Source organism: Myiozetetes cayanensis, unplaced genomic scaffold (genome assembly GCF_022539395.1).
Source record: "Myiozetetes cayanensis isolate MyiCay16 unplaced genomic scaffold, myiCay2020 scf1, whole genome shotgun sequence".
Lineage (NCBI taxonomy): Eukaryota > Metazoa > Chordata > Aves > Passeriformes > Tyrannidae > Myiozetetes > Myiozetetes cayanensis.
Genome location: NW_026086604.1, coordinates 71,441,026 through 71,458,547, shown reverse-complemented (window position 1 = coordinate 71,458,547; position 17,522 = coordinate 71,441,026). Strand labels below are relative to the sequence as shown.

The following is a 17,522-nucleotide window of genomic DNA, read 5'->3' as shown; positions in this document are numbered from 1 at the left end:
GACACTGGGCAAAAGATGAATGTACAACCTTCCACTCTGTCAGAACCTATCCCTGTATCTAATCTGTCTCTTCTGTAAAGAACATTTTAAAGCCCTCAGGACATTTTCACTCTTTGAAATTCTCTGGAATGACCATGGATGAGCTTGCAAGCACCCTCTTGTGGCAGTCAGCTCCCATAGTTGTACTAGGAGAGACCTTCCCAAGCAGTTTCTTTTCCTCCAACTTCTGTAAATTCTCTAAGCCTCTTGGTTGTGAAATCAAAATCTTGCAAAGAAAGAGCCCAGGAAGAGTTCTGTCCACCAGTAGCTAATCTGCCACGGGGGTGGGAAAGTGGGGAAAGAAAACAAAAAAAAAACAAAACCAAAATAAAAACCAAACAAACAAAACGCAAACCCAACCACCCAACATCAAAAAAACCAACAAAAACCAAACCAACAAACAAAAAAAACCTAAACCAAAGAAATCAAAGTCTCTTTCCTCAGAAGAAAATCATTGGGATGAAGAAAAATATCCGTCACGATGAAATCTCTTCCTTTCAGAGGTCCTATGCTCACCAAGAAGAGCAACTGGACACCCTTCTTCGGACACCAGGGATAGGGGATTGCCTCCATGCTACACACAATGCTGCATAATGGGTTGTAACCAGATGAGCTTTAAAGTGCCTTTGAACCTGTGATTCTATGATTCTATAATACCACACACAAAAGTACCATCCTATTTACTCACCAAGTTATAAGAGCAATAAAAGCCCCGTCCCCACCTTAGACTGCCATTTTACATTAAGTTTCATAATGACAGCAATGTATACATAACGCCCTCATTGTATCTTCTTCCCAACCAACCCTGTGCTCTGCCTCTTGAACTTCATTGCTACCTTTTCTATAACACCTCTAATAACAATCCTTTCTCTTGATCTTGGATCTTCTAATAATAAGCTGATTGATCCTGAAATTGACTTGAATGGATAAAGAAACTATGGTAAACTTTCTTCTCCAGTGAAAACAAAGATGGGAAAAGACCAGCTGTCCTTGAACAGCAGAAAGGCAAATGATTCTCAGATGAGAGTATTAGTATTTCTCCCATAAGATTCACCTTCCATACTTCAGTCTGGAAGCGCTATCACATAGCAACAGCCAGAATCCTCTTTTCAACGAAAAGGATAACACAGTAACAACAACCAGTCATTGTTGTTCATGGAAATGCAAGGCAAATCCTGACATTCAGATAGAAACATATGTTGAAATATTAATGCAAGATATGAAGGAGGTTCTCCACCTGGACCAGGTGTTACTATTTTACTTCTATTAAGCAAAGATCCCACTGATGGGATTTCATTGTCTTTCCTCTTCAGATTATCATAAATTAGTGCAATGGACAATGGTTCTTTGGATATCAGAGTATCCAGGTTCTTGAAAGCCCTTATTGTTCTGTTTTCCATAGCGAACGGGATTCCTTCACCAAGGATACGCACCTGTTTTTACCTAGACTGGTTTTCCATTCAGTTATGCCCATTCTTGTTCTTTCCTGAGCTCTAACAAAGTGAAAGGTTTTTTTGTGCATAAGTATGAAAAAGCTCTCTTGATTTTCATCAGAAAACAAGCTTTTTAGGCAATAGATTCATCTGTGGTGAATTGATGGGAGGTGTCTGTTTTTCACTCAGGGATCTAAAGTGGATTTTGGTATATGTGGATTAGTGTCAAGTCTCGTGATTCTAAAAGGTTTCAATCCTGTAATCCCACAGCTCAATGCAATGCAGCTGCTGTGGAATATCACAGATGACCCTGATGGAGGCAAAAAAAAAAAAAAGACTCTTATAACTGTTACTCCTTGGATTCTTTCACTCTTTCCTACTTATGTGTGCCTTATTGCTAGTGCTCCACAAATTGTCCTTAAAGGAGGGTATCCTTAAAAGAAAAAAAAAATAATAAAGAGGCACTAATAACTAATTTTTTTAACACAACCTTGATAAATTCACAGTCTCTGAATCCTGGAGATTTTCATTTCTAGGTGAAAACACTACCTTCAAACCAAGTATACAATTTTAAAGTAATGCACACTGAAGAAGCACCATAAATTTTATTCCCATATTTTTTATCTTTTATAACATTTAGAAACACTGATGACTATGATCGCATTTTAAATTATCAGCAGAACATGTGATCTATATTTAAGTAACACTTCTATTTTTTATGTAAATGTGCTTTGGTCAAGAGCAAACAGGGTTGTTCTCTTGTGACTTACACCTACACTGTCAGCTCTATAATGTTCACGGCTGGTTAGCAAGCAAGAACTCTTACTATAAAAACCATCAACCTACAATTCTGTCTATTTAAGTAATAAAGAAACTAGTAGGCTGCACAAAGCCACTGGAGAGGAAATTCAGCATGCCTCAGGCTTACCATTAAGGAATGGTTCCTTCCTGAAGGTTTAGCATCACCCTGCGAAAAGCGCTCTATTTTAACAAAAGTCAGAATTACAGTTTTGAAAGATCAGAGACTAGCACTTGGCTAAATCAAGAGCACTGCTGCTACTGGCTTGCAAGCCCTACTGAATAGCCTCACATTAATTTACTGCTGCATTTAGGGAATGGGCTCATCCACAATGTTAATTTGAAAGAGGTTCAGCCCAGTTTTTTTGTTTGAGAAAACACATACTGTGACATGGAACCAGTCTGTTCAGAGGGACACCATTTCCTCTGGTAGCTCACTGGTTTTTTACATTCAACTTTTAAAGATCCTGAAGAATGTGTTTCAAAAGCAGGTTTGTGGGTTTTGAAGTGTGCATTCCCATTTTAAATTTATCTCTTGTATTATCTCAATTGGCTCAAAAAGGATTAATCAACCACTACAGCTCTAACAGGTATCAGTGTATGAGCAGACTGTTCAGGAAAGGTGAAAATCATATTTGGAATATCCAAGTGGGACACAGCAGCATCACCACACTACAGAACTGTGACCACCCCATTTATCTCAGCTGAGCATCTAGCTCCATGCAATAAAGGCAGGAAGGCATCTTCTGCCTCTGTGTTTACAATTACTAACCAAATGCTGCAGTTTCTTATTCTAGATGTTTTCAGAACTCTGCATCTCTACTAGCTAAAGAGATCACAGAGTAATTGTGGAAGAATGGTAAAACTTATATTTTTCTCCCTCGGTTTTCAGGCACCTGGAAACAGTTACAGGTTTTCCCCTAACACATAGCATTTTCAAATATTTTTCTAGGTGTTTCGAGTTGTTTTTCTATTTCTCTGACACAAAATGAGATAATGCTATTTGGCAATATGGTCTTTTCATTTCTACTTGAAAATTATGGGCAGGCTGTTTCCTGTTACCCTCAGAGTCCAGCTCCTTCAATCCACTTCTGGATTGAAAGAAACAAACTATACCAAATATCCAAAATGAAGGCTTGTTACAATTAACTGATACAAACATTAGGATCAAAAGCCTACAGCTCAAAATCTCCTTCTCTCCTTAACATTTGTAAATCTCACATTGGATATTGGCACAGTAGAATTTCTGTAAATAAGATGATTATACTGACTGATATTGCCTCGTAGCAATAATCTTAAAAGCTCAGCCAATACAGGTAGACTTCAAAATCATATAACTTAGAATGATATTATGACTGCAGTACCACCAATAATGAGGCAGAGTCATTCCAGATGCACTCCCTGAGGACTTTGAAATCTGAAAGGAAACAATAGGAGATGGCTCTGGGAAGGAAGAGAAGCAAGTTTGTGAAAGTACTGATGACAGTATTTGAATGTTTTTATTAGAGTTTATATCACATAAACGATGCTCGCTGGCTCCTTCCTCTGTGACCGATAAGCTGATGAATTCTATAAACTTTGCTATTTCCTTTATGATGCACACTAACAATTTAGTAATAAATCAGAACCATGGCAATTGCTGTATTAGAAATCAAATTTACACAAGAAAGAGGAAAACACGGTATTTTTAGACAAGCACTCAAAATCTAAACTGAGTAACTAAGCACTATTTTAAAAACTTCCTCTCCAGAGAAATGTGGTTTTTGGATGGTAAGGAGTAAACAGAAAAGAAGTCCAACACACACATTAAACTCACAACTGCAACTACAATTACTACTTTGTGTTACAGAAACATCAGTACTGATTATTATTTTTTCTAAAATGGTCAAACAGTTAATTTCCTCTTACCATTTATAAATTCTCAAAACATGAATTTGGGAATATTTGACCTAAATTTTCAAACTCTGCAGACTGACAGATGAATGAGAGTAGGCTGGCATTACAGGATTGTGAGCTGTACTCTTCTGCATGCCCAACTTGTCCAAAGAATAATGTCACTGTAGAGAACTAGATGCTGAAGTTCTCAAACCCACTGGCTGTGTTACCCTCTGAGTGGTCCAGTTTGAAGCCGGCAGCCCTCATCTCACTCTGCTGCCACAACCCGCGCTGCAGTCACTCGTTCTTTCCACCAACACTAAAGAAGCCCCTGTGTTTTTAAAATCCTTCCTCTCTGTGATATTTATCACTGGATCACACATATTTATGACATTTATTTTGCAAGGTTAACCTGTTTTGCCACGTGGTTACTGTCTATGTACCTACTACAGGAGGTGTTGATCTAGTATGTACGATCTATACTGATCTATGTACCTACTACTGATCTAGTATCAGCTACTAAAGCTCCAGAGGAAGATCACAGCACTTTTTGCTGACACCTGATAGCTGGGGGATTTCATACTTTTAATGATACCAGAAAAGAGAGTGTTAGACCTGAGATATAAGAAGAGCTGGGGAACAGTATCACCTTATTCGAAACCTTTGAAACCTTCGGGTTATTTTTTTTTCCTTATTTGAACTCAGATCCTTAGAGGATGATACATGGTCTGTGAAATGCACAGTAACAATTCCATGAATGTATACCTGAATACTTCAGCTCTGCCTGCACTCATCTGTGAATGGAGCCTCTGCTCATAAATCAGCTGTGCTGACTGTAATAAGCATAAGCATAAACTAGGTCAAGCCAAAAATGCCCAAAGAAAGAAAAAACAGCAATAGCAAGTGAAAGATATTTCATAATCTCTCGTCTTAGAAGAAAATAATTTGAGTGATTAATTTTAAGAGAAAGGCTGACATTTATTCACCATCTTTCTTTTTTTTGTTGTTGTTTTGTTTTTCTTTTTGTGTGTGGGGGGGGGGTTTGTGTGTGTGTGGTTTTTTTGGGTTTTTTTTGTTCTGGGATGATGATATTAGAATCAAAGAATCATTATGGTTGGAAAAGACCTCCAAGATGACCAAATCCAATCTTCAACCAAATGCCACCATATTCACTAAGTGTATTGCAAAGTGCCACGTAACATTTTGTAACATTTCCAGGGATACACCTGTGATGACTACACCGCTTCCCTGGACAACCTGTTCCAACGATTCACCATTAATGTTGTTTTCCCTTGTCCTATCACTTGTTGTTTGTGCTCTATGGGGAACTTGCCACTGGCTGCTGCAAGAGAGGAGCCCCGAAGAGGAGATACAAGGACTGCCTGAAACGATCCCTCAGCCTTGACCATATTGATCATCACCATTGGTCTACCCTGGCCTCCGATCGGGAGGCCTGGAGACAGACACACCATCTATAACGCTGCTGCTGCTTTTGAGAACACACACAGGATCACTCTCAAGGAGAAAAGACAATGAAGAAAGAATCACGTCTTGTTGATATCCCCTGGGGAGTCTTTCTGCTGCGCCTTCTGCAACCAGACTTGTCTATCTCGCATTGGCCTTTTTAGCCATCAGCGCGCTTGTAGCAAGCGTGGGTAGAGCCCTTCTCAAATCTTCGTTCGCGAAGCCTAGCCATGATGATCACTTGTTACCTATGAGAAGAGGCTGACCCTCCCCTTACCACAACCTCCTTTCAGGAGCTTTAGAAGCTCACAGCTTCTAAAATGTCTAACTTGACCATTAAATATTTCACTGTCTGTTTCATGTATCACTAGCCGAATGAGTGGGAGGTAATGCATAGTGGGAAGGGTCTAGGATATCTGATTATATTTTTAAAATTCAAATGCAAATTTTTCAAACTCATCAGGCAACTGTATTTATTGCCACAATTGTAATTCGTTGAGGCAGCTCTTGCCTGTCACATTTAATTACCTTGCTTTGCAGGGAGTTTTCCACATATATGTAATGGATCCCATACACTCCATGGGAAGTTTTACGAAGATAAGTATTGCAAATGCACTGAAACATCTGACTTCAATAAACTGCCTACATGGTATTTTAATTCAAGTAAGATACTAACAAGATTATTGTGTACCTAATATTCAGTTCAAGTTCCTATTCCACAGGCAGTTTTGCTCATCTTCACTGATGGCTCACCCCTGTTCCATCCTCACAAGAGGAAGAATTTTCTGGACTGCAAAATGCCCACAGGTGGTACAGCATCAGTGAAGTAAAACAAAAGAAAACACAACCATAAATAGGTGGCAAGGAAGATTCAGTCCCACCCTACATAAATGACAGCAGGACACAGCATGTTTTCCATCCCACTGAGTGGTGTTAGCAGGAGATTAATGGGGTATCCCAGAGCCACCAGAGCCCTTCTGCACAGACGCTGCTTGCAGGCTGTGGGACAGTCTCTACCTGGGGGATTGCACCTGTCCCTGAGTCAGAAGGAAGATGCTTTCACTCCATTCCCAGGGACCTTGAAATTAAGTGTTTTCCTTCCCTGTCACCCACGAAATGGCAAATGGTTTCTATCATCGCTCAAACTACTGGCCAGGTTGCCCTCCAGGAGCATTGTGTGTTTAATTCCAGGCTGGTAATTCTGCATGGGGAGCTCTGCTGAAGCAGCATGGCAGAGCAGTGTCTCTGACACGGTTATGTTGCCCAGTTTTCCCTGCAGACAGGGCTTGCCTAAGACAGTGGTGTGCCTGCAAAGTGCCTGCAGCATAGCAAGGAAAATAACCTGTTACTTCCCAGATGGAGGTTTCCTCTGGCTGCTGTTGCTCCATACATCTAGGCATTTACTATGTAGTACAGCTTGTTTCAGTGTAACCAGAAAACTCCTCTACCATGTTTGTATTTTTTATTTATTTTTTATTGCAGAGCTTAGAAGGGCTCTGCAAGTCTAAACACTAAGATCTCGTTAATATTTGTGGTATTCTATTTTCTAAAACTGGCCAATACTTGTTATCCTATACTCTATGTTTAACAAGCTATTGTTATTTCATGCTCTTTGTAGGAAGTCTTTCTCTGTAGAAAGAAAAATATTTAAATTAATTCCTTTTTGGAACTGACCTTTTGACTCTTCCTTCTCTTAAAACCTTTATCAAACCCATGTCATACTTGCAGATAGATGGAAGTATATACTGTCCCACCTTTCAAAGAAAGTCTTTCCATTTTCTTCTTCCCTTTCCACACCTAAAGACACTTAGGAATACATGGGTACCTCTCCTGTGTTTCCCAATCAAGTGGCAAACAGGTGAGCTGAGCCTTCTTACTATTAGCTACAAATAGCAAGATACTTACATTTTGTAAAGAAAAAAGAAGATTAAAAAAAGCCAAATGAAAGGGAAAAAAAGTGCACCAAAACATGAAAGGCTGCTTTTATGAACAGATTGAATATATTCCGTTATCTGCCACTTTTCCACTTCAGAAAACTAGTAACAATGGCTTATGCATAGGCGTCTCCTCCATAGTAACAGGAAAAAAACTTCAAAACTTCCCAGAGGGCCCAGTTCTGAGGCGGGGTGGCTGCTGGCAGCATCTCTTGTCACCAGCAACCCACAGGCTGTCCCAAAGACAAGGACTCATGCACTGAGAGGCAAAGAGGCAAAACACCAAAAAAAGCCTCCCCTCCCTCATGTGTGAGAGGGTATTACCAGATGAGGCTCGAAACATTATACATCCGAAACGTGTGAAGCAACAAAAGCCCGCCAGTGAGTCATTCCCGCTTTGCATCAGCTTGCTTTTAAATTGCTCCCTGCGGAATTTAAAAGACATAATAGAAAATAATAGAATTGAAAAATGGGAACTATTTCCACATAGTGGGTTTTTCCCACAGTGGATACAATTTGAATTGCTAATTTACTGACAGATGTGCAACCACAGACTCTGTGACAACCATCCTCTTCTTATGGTACTTGATAATTTCTTATTGTGACACACTAAGTATGCTAAAAGATTATATTTAGCCCAGGTTGGAGAGTTTCCATTTTTGTATTTAATTAAAGAACACTTAGAAATGGATAAACTGAAACCTATGTGGCATAACATTTTAAATAATTTAAAGGAGTAACCTTTTGACAGAAATTTTATTTATGAAAACATTAAAGGTGAACTCCTGTCTCTGATAAAGCTTGTGGGAGTTCTTCACTGCTTTCACATTCACCAGAGATTTTCTTTCCTAATTAAAAAAAATCTACCAGCAGTATTTAGTACATCTACCAATAGTTTTTACTGCAACTCTACCTCAGTTACAAAAGACAAAGTTAATTCCACAGTGCATAAACAGACAATACAGAAAGAATATTCAGGGAAACTGTTAGCAGGCAATATACTGTCAATTGCTAAAAAGAAACCCCAAAACTAACCAGAACATAATAACTTGTATAAACAAAGTATAAGAACTGGAAAAGGTAAGAAAATTAATGAAAAAAACCCACACAATTTTGGAAAAACTGGATGATACTATGATCTATGTTATCCTACTTGGAAGCTATCTTATCATATCTGAAATGAGTCCAGCAAACAGCAATCATACCAATTTAAATAGCTATTATACCAACTTTAGTAGCAGTGTGATTTCCAAAATCGTTAACACAAAAAATGCTAGCTTGAACACTTTGAATTGAAAAGCCTAAAAACCAATGATAAATTAGGAAAAACACTTGGGATTCAGTGGGCCAAGCACTGCCTATGTGGTCATCATTGGTCCTCAGCAGAGAGGTTAACTCTGAGTAGCTGGACGTGGTTTCCTCTGGCAATGCACTCACACACTCACTAGCAAGATTTTCTGCAAGGCTGCTTACACCTTCCAAATCTATCTATATTTCAAAATTAATTGTGACTTTTAGTTGGTGATCATATATTACTTCTCTTTAGAAGAAGAAATATGTGTTTTAATGAAATGTAATTTAAAATAAACCTGATGCACATTAGGCTCACTTGGCAGGAAGCAACCAACACCTGTAAAGTCATACAAGAGTTATTACTCAGTCTCACTATAATTCTCCTCTGTGAAGATGAAGTACTACCAACATATAGCAGTATTACAGTAAAACAGCTGATTTCTGTGGGTCTCTGTTACACAGTAATCTTTTCCAAAATGCGTAACAGAGCTTTGCTTTTTTAATCTTTCAGTCTCTCTCTTCTTGAGTAATGAAACAGATTTTGAACATAACAGTACCTGCTGGATAGATACAAATAGATATTTTGATTACTTGTACTCATCGTTCAACATCTGACATTACTTATTTTCACAGTTTATGTTCCCAAGCACATGCACAAGACTGTATGACTACAATTAGTAAGATGGCAAGTGTTTTCTGTGCCACACACAGAAGTGAACATAAATGCCTCTTTCAAAACCCTTTTTGAAATGTCCCTTGAAACCCAGTAACAAGTCAGACTGAGTGAAAAACAAGCAAGTCTCACACCTTTGAAAAGGCAACTCCCTGATGAGGGGCTGAGCATCCCCGTCCCTGCCTTTCCATCCGTCAGCATTGACTCTGAGCCTCCAAGAGCCACAGCCCACACCACCACTTCCAGCACCAGCAGGAACAAAGCACATGAGAATTAGGCTCTTCGTGATGCTGAAAGATGTGGCACTGGAGACCTGCTGTCCCTAGCAGCTGGTTCCTGGATTCACTGTTCCTGTGGTACTTCTTAGCAGGCAGCTTTGAACCCAGTGCCTAAGACAGGAAGATTTCTTCTTTCTTCCTCAGAGCCCTTGCCTTGAGATCTAAAGCCTTGATAGATGAGGTACAGGTGTTGCCTTACTGGTAAATTCTTACCTTGGAGCTGAATAATTTAGGAATTTAGGGGCTTTTGGATCCCTTTTCTTTCTCAGCATACTTAAAGCCCAGTAGCTCCTACAGGCTACTGAAACTAAACAGAATCCACTTTTTCAGAGCAATCAAATGGTTCATACCAGCACTATCTGTTTTAAATTCCTAAGATTTCTCAATAAAATTTCCCTGAAAATTTGTTGAGGAATCTTGGGAACCTTTACAGGAGGAAATTAGTTGCCAATATTCCTTCCTGAGTATTCCTTAATGAGAATATAAATTTTTATTTCCTAAGGGGATGAAGGAATTAGCAGTGTCACTTTGTGCACTGTGAAACAAAGCTTAAATATTCTCCTAGAAAAAAGCAGTAATGCAACCCAAGGTCACACGTTATATTAAAAACACCATTATATATCTGTCATAATCACTGATGACAGATTTCCCAGACAACCAGTCTTGTTAGACTATCATTACATTTGAAGAGTAGCTATATTTTTTAACATCTGGAGTAAATCTGTACATGGGTAGCCAGGATCACCCCTGCATCTCTGAGGAACTCTGCAAGTCCACATACTTGATTTAAGATACCAACATAAACACTACTTAAACTAGAACTAAAGGTTGATATGACCTTTACTTCTGTGCTACTATCAGACTGAAAACACCCCTCCTGTTGCATTAAGCAATTTGTCAACCTTCTTCAAGAAAACTACTCTTCATCTGGTTTCTCTAAAAGTTGCATCACTTGAAACTAGATTAAACTTGTACAACTTTCTCATGTAGCCTTTAAATCTGTATCTATCCATTTCAGTAAGAATTACATCTATTAGCTGATGCTGCTTTTGACATCAGGTACAAATTATATCTTACTACCTGTCAACACCATGGAGAATGCAGCAGGTCTGGCCATGCATTTCCAGCAGTCTGCTAAAGACCTGCATTTCCATTCTTTATGTCTGCACACCCTCATGGTCCTTATTAACTGTTCTCTTTACTCCACAGAAATTGTGTTCCATGCATATACTTTTTCTTCAGTTAAGTTATTTTAAAGGATATCTTCTTTTGCCAAGTTTACAAAGGTATTACGTACCTTACACTCCAGATGAATGCAGACAAGGGCAAGCAGACAGCTAATCAGCCCACGCTCCTCTGATAATGCCTCCAAGTGCCTACTTGTATCAATCTGGTCTATGCTCTGGTTAGCTCACCAAATTCCCTCTTAGCCAGCTGACTTCATATTTTCCATGCTCTATCTACTCCTTTCTGATGGCTTCCCTTGAGCTCTAATAACTGTATTTGAAGAGTTCCCAATTTGTTGTGAGCAGCTTCTCTATTTTGACAACTACTATTTATTCCTTGCCTTACTTCCTTACCTCCTTTTTAAGCACAAACACGATATTTCCAGGGGTATTTCTAACTGTATTTGGGTATTTAAGTACTTTTTGAAGGATTTAAATTAGATTACTTTTGCTGTTAGGGTCTTTTTAAAAGTACTTTTACCCTAAAAAATTCCCTTTCATGGTTTAGTCTCAATGTTAAGTTTCAATACAATTGTTCCCATGAGAATACCTTGTATAAGATAATAAGAAGTAACTGAAACTATGAAAATAATAATTAAAAAAAAAAAAAAGATTCCCAGCACTGTAGCAGATGATCTTCAAATCCTTTTTCTGACATGGGATGACTTACATTATGTGCCAGCACAACTGAAAAGCAACATGTGACAGGGAGTTCTTCATCCCTCACCACAAAATGCTGGACTCCTCATTTTTTATTTTTACAAGTTAGCATTCTGAAGATAATGAAAAGAATGAAACAGGTTAATTGAGTGTTATATGGGCTCTAGCATTTTTTTGTAATACATGACTTCCTAGAAAAGCATTATCCAGCACAATGTTCCCTCACCCAGAAAGTGGGAGCTGTCCCACTGCCTCCCTGTCCTTCACAACCAATTGCAATTTCACAAGCCTAGCACTTTGACAAAGACAAACTCAGGTGTCAGCTCCATGGAGGATTCACTGTGCATCTCTCTGTGGAAAACTCTGAAGGATAACACTCCCTAAATTGGCTGAGTTGCCTGAAGACATTTGTCGTGTTAGCTCAGAGCCAGCAGGCTACTTTGCCCTGCTGAGGAGCAGTTTGCAGCATAGGGCGAGGAGACCAACAAGACATGTCTGACACCTTGGATACTGTCACAGGTCCAATAAGGAAACTGGGTGAGTGATGCCATTCCCAAACACAGATTCACAGAGTGCAGTGCACAAACAAGCCTAGGTTGTATTCAGAAAAACATTTCCACAACTGTATCCATAGTTACCTATGGGACTGGACAAAAAAGACTTATTGAGCAATGACATAAAAACCAAAAAGCTGAAAAAGGCTACAACAGAACATTCTCACACCTAGATCAACTCTAAATGACGGACTTAGAGAATACCTGCTAATACAGGCTGTACCACATGGAAGGTTAACACAAAACCTTTCTGCGGATTAGCCGCAGTGACTATTTTCAATCTGGCAAGGGAATGTTCTTTACCTTCTTTTCTTTCTCTCCCCCACCTCCTAATGCCTTTGCTATTGTCATGGCAAATTTCTAAATCTGCTTGCATTCTGCAGTTAGGTAACACCAGATTTTGAAACTCTGTTTTTCTGAGTATATTTATAATCCTGATCACCAGGTTAAACTTGATATTAAATGAAGTTAAAATTATGAGATACAAATATCTGAAATTCTAGAAATGTGTGTAGTGAAGAGGCAGAACCAGTCCCCATGCAACACAGTGAAAAGTAGCACCATTACCCAGAGGTCACAATAGTCTCAGTCAGGTCAGGAAATTCTATCAGAACCATGACTTTATTTTCCCACATATATTTTCAAATCCCTCTTTAGCACTAGCTTGAGGCAGGCAAATGCATAAACATTAATGAACGAGAGGCCACCCCTGCACGATGTACAATTAGTGTATTATTATGTCATAGTTATTTTCCAAATATTTCAATATTAGCTTGGGCAAGGAGAAGTCAGCAGTACCAAGCCAGTCTTTCAGGATTCCATATACAGACAGCAGTACAAGAGAAGATCAGGGGATCAGCCCTTTGGGGGTCCTCGGCAGACAATGATATATAAACTGTTGTTGTCTTGACAGTAATGAAAACGAGACAGGGAAGGTACAGATCTTCAGGCTACATGTGATGACTAATAAATCAGATGTTGTGGAGTCTGGTTTACTGCAGGAAGATGAATTTAATGAAAACTTGTGCCTGGCAGGAGGTTCTGCAACTCACAAACAGAGTACGGGGAAAATACACTTCTGAAGAAATGACAAAAGAAGCCACTATCCACCCTTGGCAAATTGACTCAGAAGAGACAAGTGATGTATTTTGACAAAAAGGATGAAAGAAAATAAGTAAGATTACCTCTGGATCCTAGCATTTTCAGGACTAATTCCTTCCAAGTCTTAAATTTATGCATTTAGGGACAAGGTAAAAGTAATTAAAAATGGGAGGTTTGTGCCCAATTTAGGGCATTTGGAAGTTTCTTCTTCGTGTTACATTTTATGAGCAGCATTTAATCACTTTCAGGATCAAGATATGGTATTGTCTTACTATAATAACCTGTTACTTGCTTTGCCTATTCTGAAGAAAACCTGATTTTTATTTTGTGAAAATGAAACTTTACTGTACTTACCAGTGGTTATCAGATTAGGATGGTGAACATAGTTAATATACTCAATTGCACAGCCCTCCCTTCATCATCCCATTTCTCAAAAAGCAAGTTATTCTTCCTTCTCTCTCCTGCCTCACAGAAAAGAAACAAAAACTTGGAACAAACACAATTTCAGTTTATTTGTTCACAGTGTAAAAAAAAAGCTTTCTAATAAAAGCATGCAAGATAGCATTGTAAACAAAGGTTATCCTGGCAAAAGAAGATGCTGAAAGCCAACAGTAAAAGTTTCAGCAAAGAAAAAAATTCATTAGCATGACTAGTGTATGTAACTTGTCCTATTACTTTGTGGCAGCAAAATTATTTTGTTCATGGATAATGTCCAATGACTTTATATTCAAATTCAAGAGCTACAAAAAATCCACAGAAAGAGCAATAAAACACCTGAGCAAAACTTACCATTTGTCAGGTAAAATTCTCTAAAAAAAGGTGGTTTTCCTTTGCAAAGTAATGAGAATCTCCCTCAGGTCCTGAGGGGACATCAGGACTGTCATCGTATCTGAAGCTTCAGCTTCCTGATCAAAAGGTTTCTCCCATCCCATTCGCAACTGTCTGGAAAATATAGACTATCCTGCTCTGAACTGCTGTGATTAGGGCACTTCTGTGAGGGAGGCAGAGAGAGAAACTGAATTCATGTCTCCCACATCATTCATAAAGTTTCAGAAGTTGTTGAATTCCAGAACTTCTTTTACTTTGTTTTCATAAAGAATGAAGAAAATAGAATTCGATGTCAGTGTCATTTTACAGTACGAACAGAGAGGAGAAACTTTCTTTTTGGACTCAAGCTACAATTCTGTTTCCTTTCTATGAAGCTGGAGAGATAAAGAGCAACTTCTTTTTTGGGGAGGGGGATGGTGAAGGGAAGGGCTGTACAAATAGGTACATTCACTGTTTTCACAACCCTGATCTGATCACCTCTGCTAAAGGAGTTGCTGCAGGATGATGGGCTGATACCTACGCTAACTTTTCCATACCCCTTGACTCACCTCTACAGGACCCCAGCCCTGAGGTGGAGGATCCCTGCAGCTTCACAGATATCTGCTTACTCTCTTTTGAGTGGGAAGACCACCTTTTCAGAGAGGACAGCTCTGGGGCACTTGGTCTTTTATGCCATTGGTATGGTGGGGCCAAACCTCCTCCATCATCACACACTTGAGACACCCTGTATCAGCGGACCTCAGCAGCAAGCTGGAGCCCGAACCCCCTCACAATGTCAGGGTTGGATTTGTGCTCCAGCTCAGGCACAGAAATAATATACTGGATAGGCATATCTGCAGGATCTTCAAACTCTCTTTTAAGGAATATTTGGATCTCACGTATTAGCAACTAAAGCATAACCACACACATCTTGGGCTGGGCAGAAGAGTTGAGTTAAATTACTTCTACCCTGTGTTTCTCATTCCCACCCTCATGCCAGAGGTTGCTGCTCACTCAGATGTGTTAATACAGCCTTTTATCTTTTTCAGAAATCTACAGCAAATCAGATCACTAAAAATCTGTATTAAACCCAATCTTTTAGAGAGGAAATAAAGGTATTTGTAGGAAAAATCTTACAAGTACATACATCTAAGATGCAAGAAAAGCCCTTCTCCAAACAGCACCAAACACTAATTATGGCATTCTTTTTGGAGTAAAGACCACTTATGTTGCTAGAATATGCAAGTCACTTGCCCAATTAAAATAACACAGGCTTTCTTTCAAAATATTCCTGTCACACACTAGTCACAGAAATGTTTTCGCAGATTGTTTACGCAAACTAAAAGTAAAAATTTCTTACTTTTAATACAAACTGTAGTGATAGTGGTGAAACTGTTGTTGTTAATCTTCAATATTGCTGTTCAAATGTCCCACTTACACATTACCCAGGACATCTTTCCCAAGTTTTCACCTTCTGAGTTAGTGAAGCACACTTCTGTCCTTGCAATTAACTTAAGTAAAAGGCAAAAACTGAACCACAAACCCTGTACTGACACAAACTCAAAAAATAGTTTACCAGCAACAAAATAAATACCAGGAGAAAACCACGAGTTATGATTTTAGCACAGGAATACCCCAAGTCTTGCTTGGCATTCTAGGAACCAGGAGCAAGCTTACATTTTGGGGGAAGAGAAAGTTAAAAACAAACAAACAAAAAAAGTAACCCCACGGACTTTTATCAGTTGTTCCAATTATTAAGGTGAACAGTGTGAAGTACTCCGGGGGTTGGACACCTCAGATGGACATCCAGAAAAGAGGAAGGTTTAGTGATGCTGAACACAACCATTACCAGCCACTCGCGGTCCCCGACAAACTGTGGGAAAACAAAACCCAATTCCAAACTGACCGCGGCAAAACTCGAATCTCAGCCTTTCTCTCATCCCATAAACTGGACCTTCCTTAGCCAAAGGTGGAAAGTCATGGCTAGCAAGGCGAAGCTTCACACACTTCTCTGCTCCTCGCTGCTTGGGGTCCCGTGCCCCACGGGGCTGCAGAGTAGCACCCCAGCAAATGTGGGGGGTGTCACTCAACACACGCACGGCTGCCCCCGCCCCCCTTCCCTCCGACTCCGCTCCACAGTGCGGGGCGGAGGCGGCGCGACAGCCGAGCCGCTCTCCCCTCGGCTCCCGGGGCGCGGCGCGGGATGCTCACCCGGCGGTTGCGGTCGGCCTCCCGCACCTCCTCCTCCCCGGGGCCTTGGCGGATGAGCGCCTTCAGCACGATGCTGTTGTTGGTGCAGCATGCTCGGAAGAGGCTGAGCGCCTCGGGGCTGTCGCGCTCGTCCCCGTCCTGGGACCAGGTGTCCTCGTCGTCGTCATCCAGCCCCCGCGGCGGGTAGAAGGAGTCGTCCGAGGCGATGCTGCAAGTGTCGGGCAGCTCGGAGAAGTCCTCGTACTCCTCGCAGTCCTCCTCTTCCTCCTCCTCCTCCTCCTCCTCCTCCTCGCCCGGCCCCTCGGCGGCAGCCCCCTCCGTGCCCTGCTCGGGGCTGCTCTCTGCCTCGGCGCCGGGCATTTCCTTCGCCGCCGCCGGCGCGGGGCAGACCCGCTCCCCGGCCAGCTGCTCCCCGTGCCCCGACAGCAGCACCATGTCGGGCCCGGGGCTGGGGCCGGGGTGCGGGAGCTCCCCTCCGCCCCGAGGGGCGCCCGGCCCAGCGGCCAGCGGCTCCGCGGCCTCGGGGCGCTGCCCGGGGGCGCTCACGGCGCCCCGCAGCCCCCGCCCCGCCCGCCGAGCGCTGCCCCGCCGGGACCCGCCGCTCTTCCCCGCGGCGGGCGAGGGGTTCCGCTGTCCCCCGCTCACGCAAGTGTCAGCCCCCTCCCGCGGGTGGCCCCGCAGCAGCCCGGCGGGCCCCCGGGCCGGGACATGCCGCCGTCCGCGGAGGGGCTTCCCTGGGGACCGGTCCGGGCTCGCTCAGCGCCGCCGGCCCGGCCCGGGGGAGCTGCCGCCGCCGCGGAGAGCGGGGAGAGGCTGCGGCAGGCAGGGCGGCTCTGGGGAGCGCAGGCAGTTGTCAAAGTGCCGGCCCGTAATCCGCTCAGCATCGCAGAGAGGGGATTGGGGCTCGGGCGGAGCGGCAGGGGCGCGGTGTCGGGGCGGTGTGCGGGGGGAGCGGGAGGATGCTCCCTGCGGGCGCCGAGCTGCAGCCGCAGGTGGGGGACCGGCATGTCGTAAGCACCCCTGGGCTCCTCATCCTCAGTCCAGCGGCGTGCCGCGCTGCTCGGAGGGGGCTGCGCCGAGAGGTGGCCCGCGGCGATCCCACCCGCGGGTGGGAGAGGCAGGGAGCGGGGCCGGTGGGACCCGCGGAGGGAGAGGCAGCGGCTGCAGCTGGTCCTT

General features: G+C 42.1%; 1 protein-coding gene across 1 annotated transcript in view; it reads right to left on the bottom strand.

Annotated features, from left to right (window-relative positions):
• Positions 1-16,781, bottom strand: part of ANKRD33B (ankyrin repeat domain 33B) — a 41,968-nt gene extending 25,187 nt beyond the window's left edge. The window contains exon 1 of the mRNA XM_050324613.1: positions 16,347-16,781. Coding sequence (XP_050180570.1) covers positions 16,347-16,781 — 435 coding nt within the window. The remainder of the gene's footprint in view (positions 1-16,346) is intronic.
• Positions 16,782-17,522: the final 741 nt, after the last annotated feature.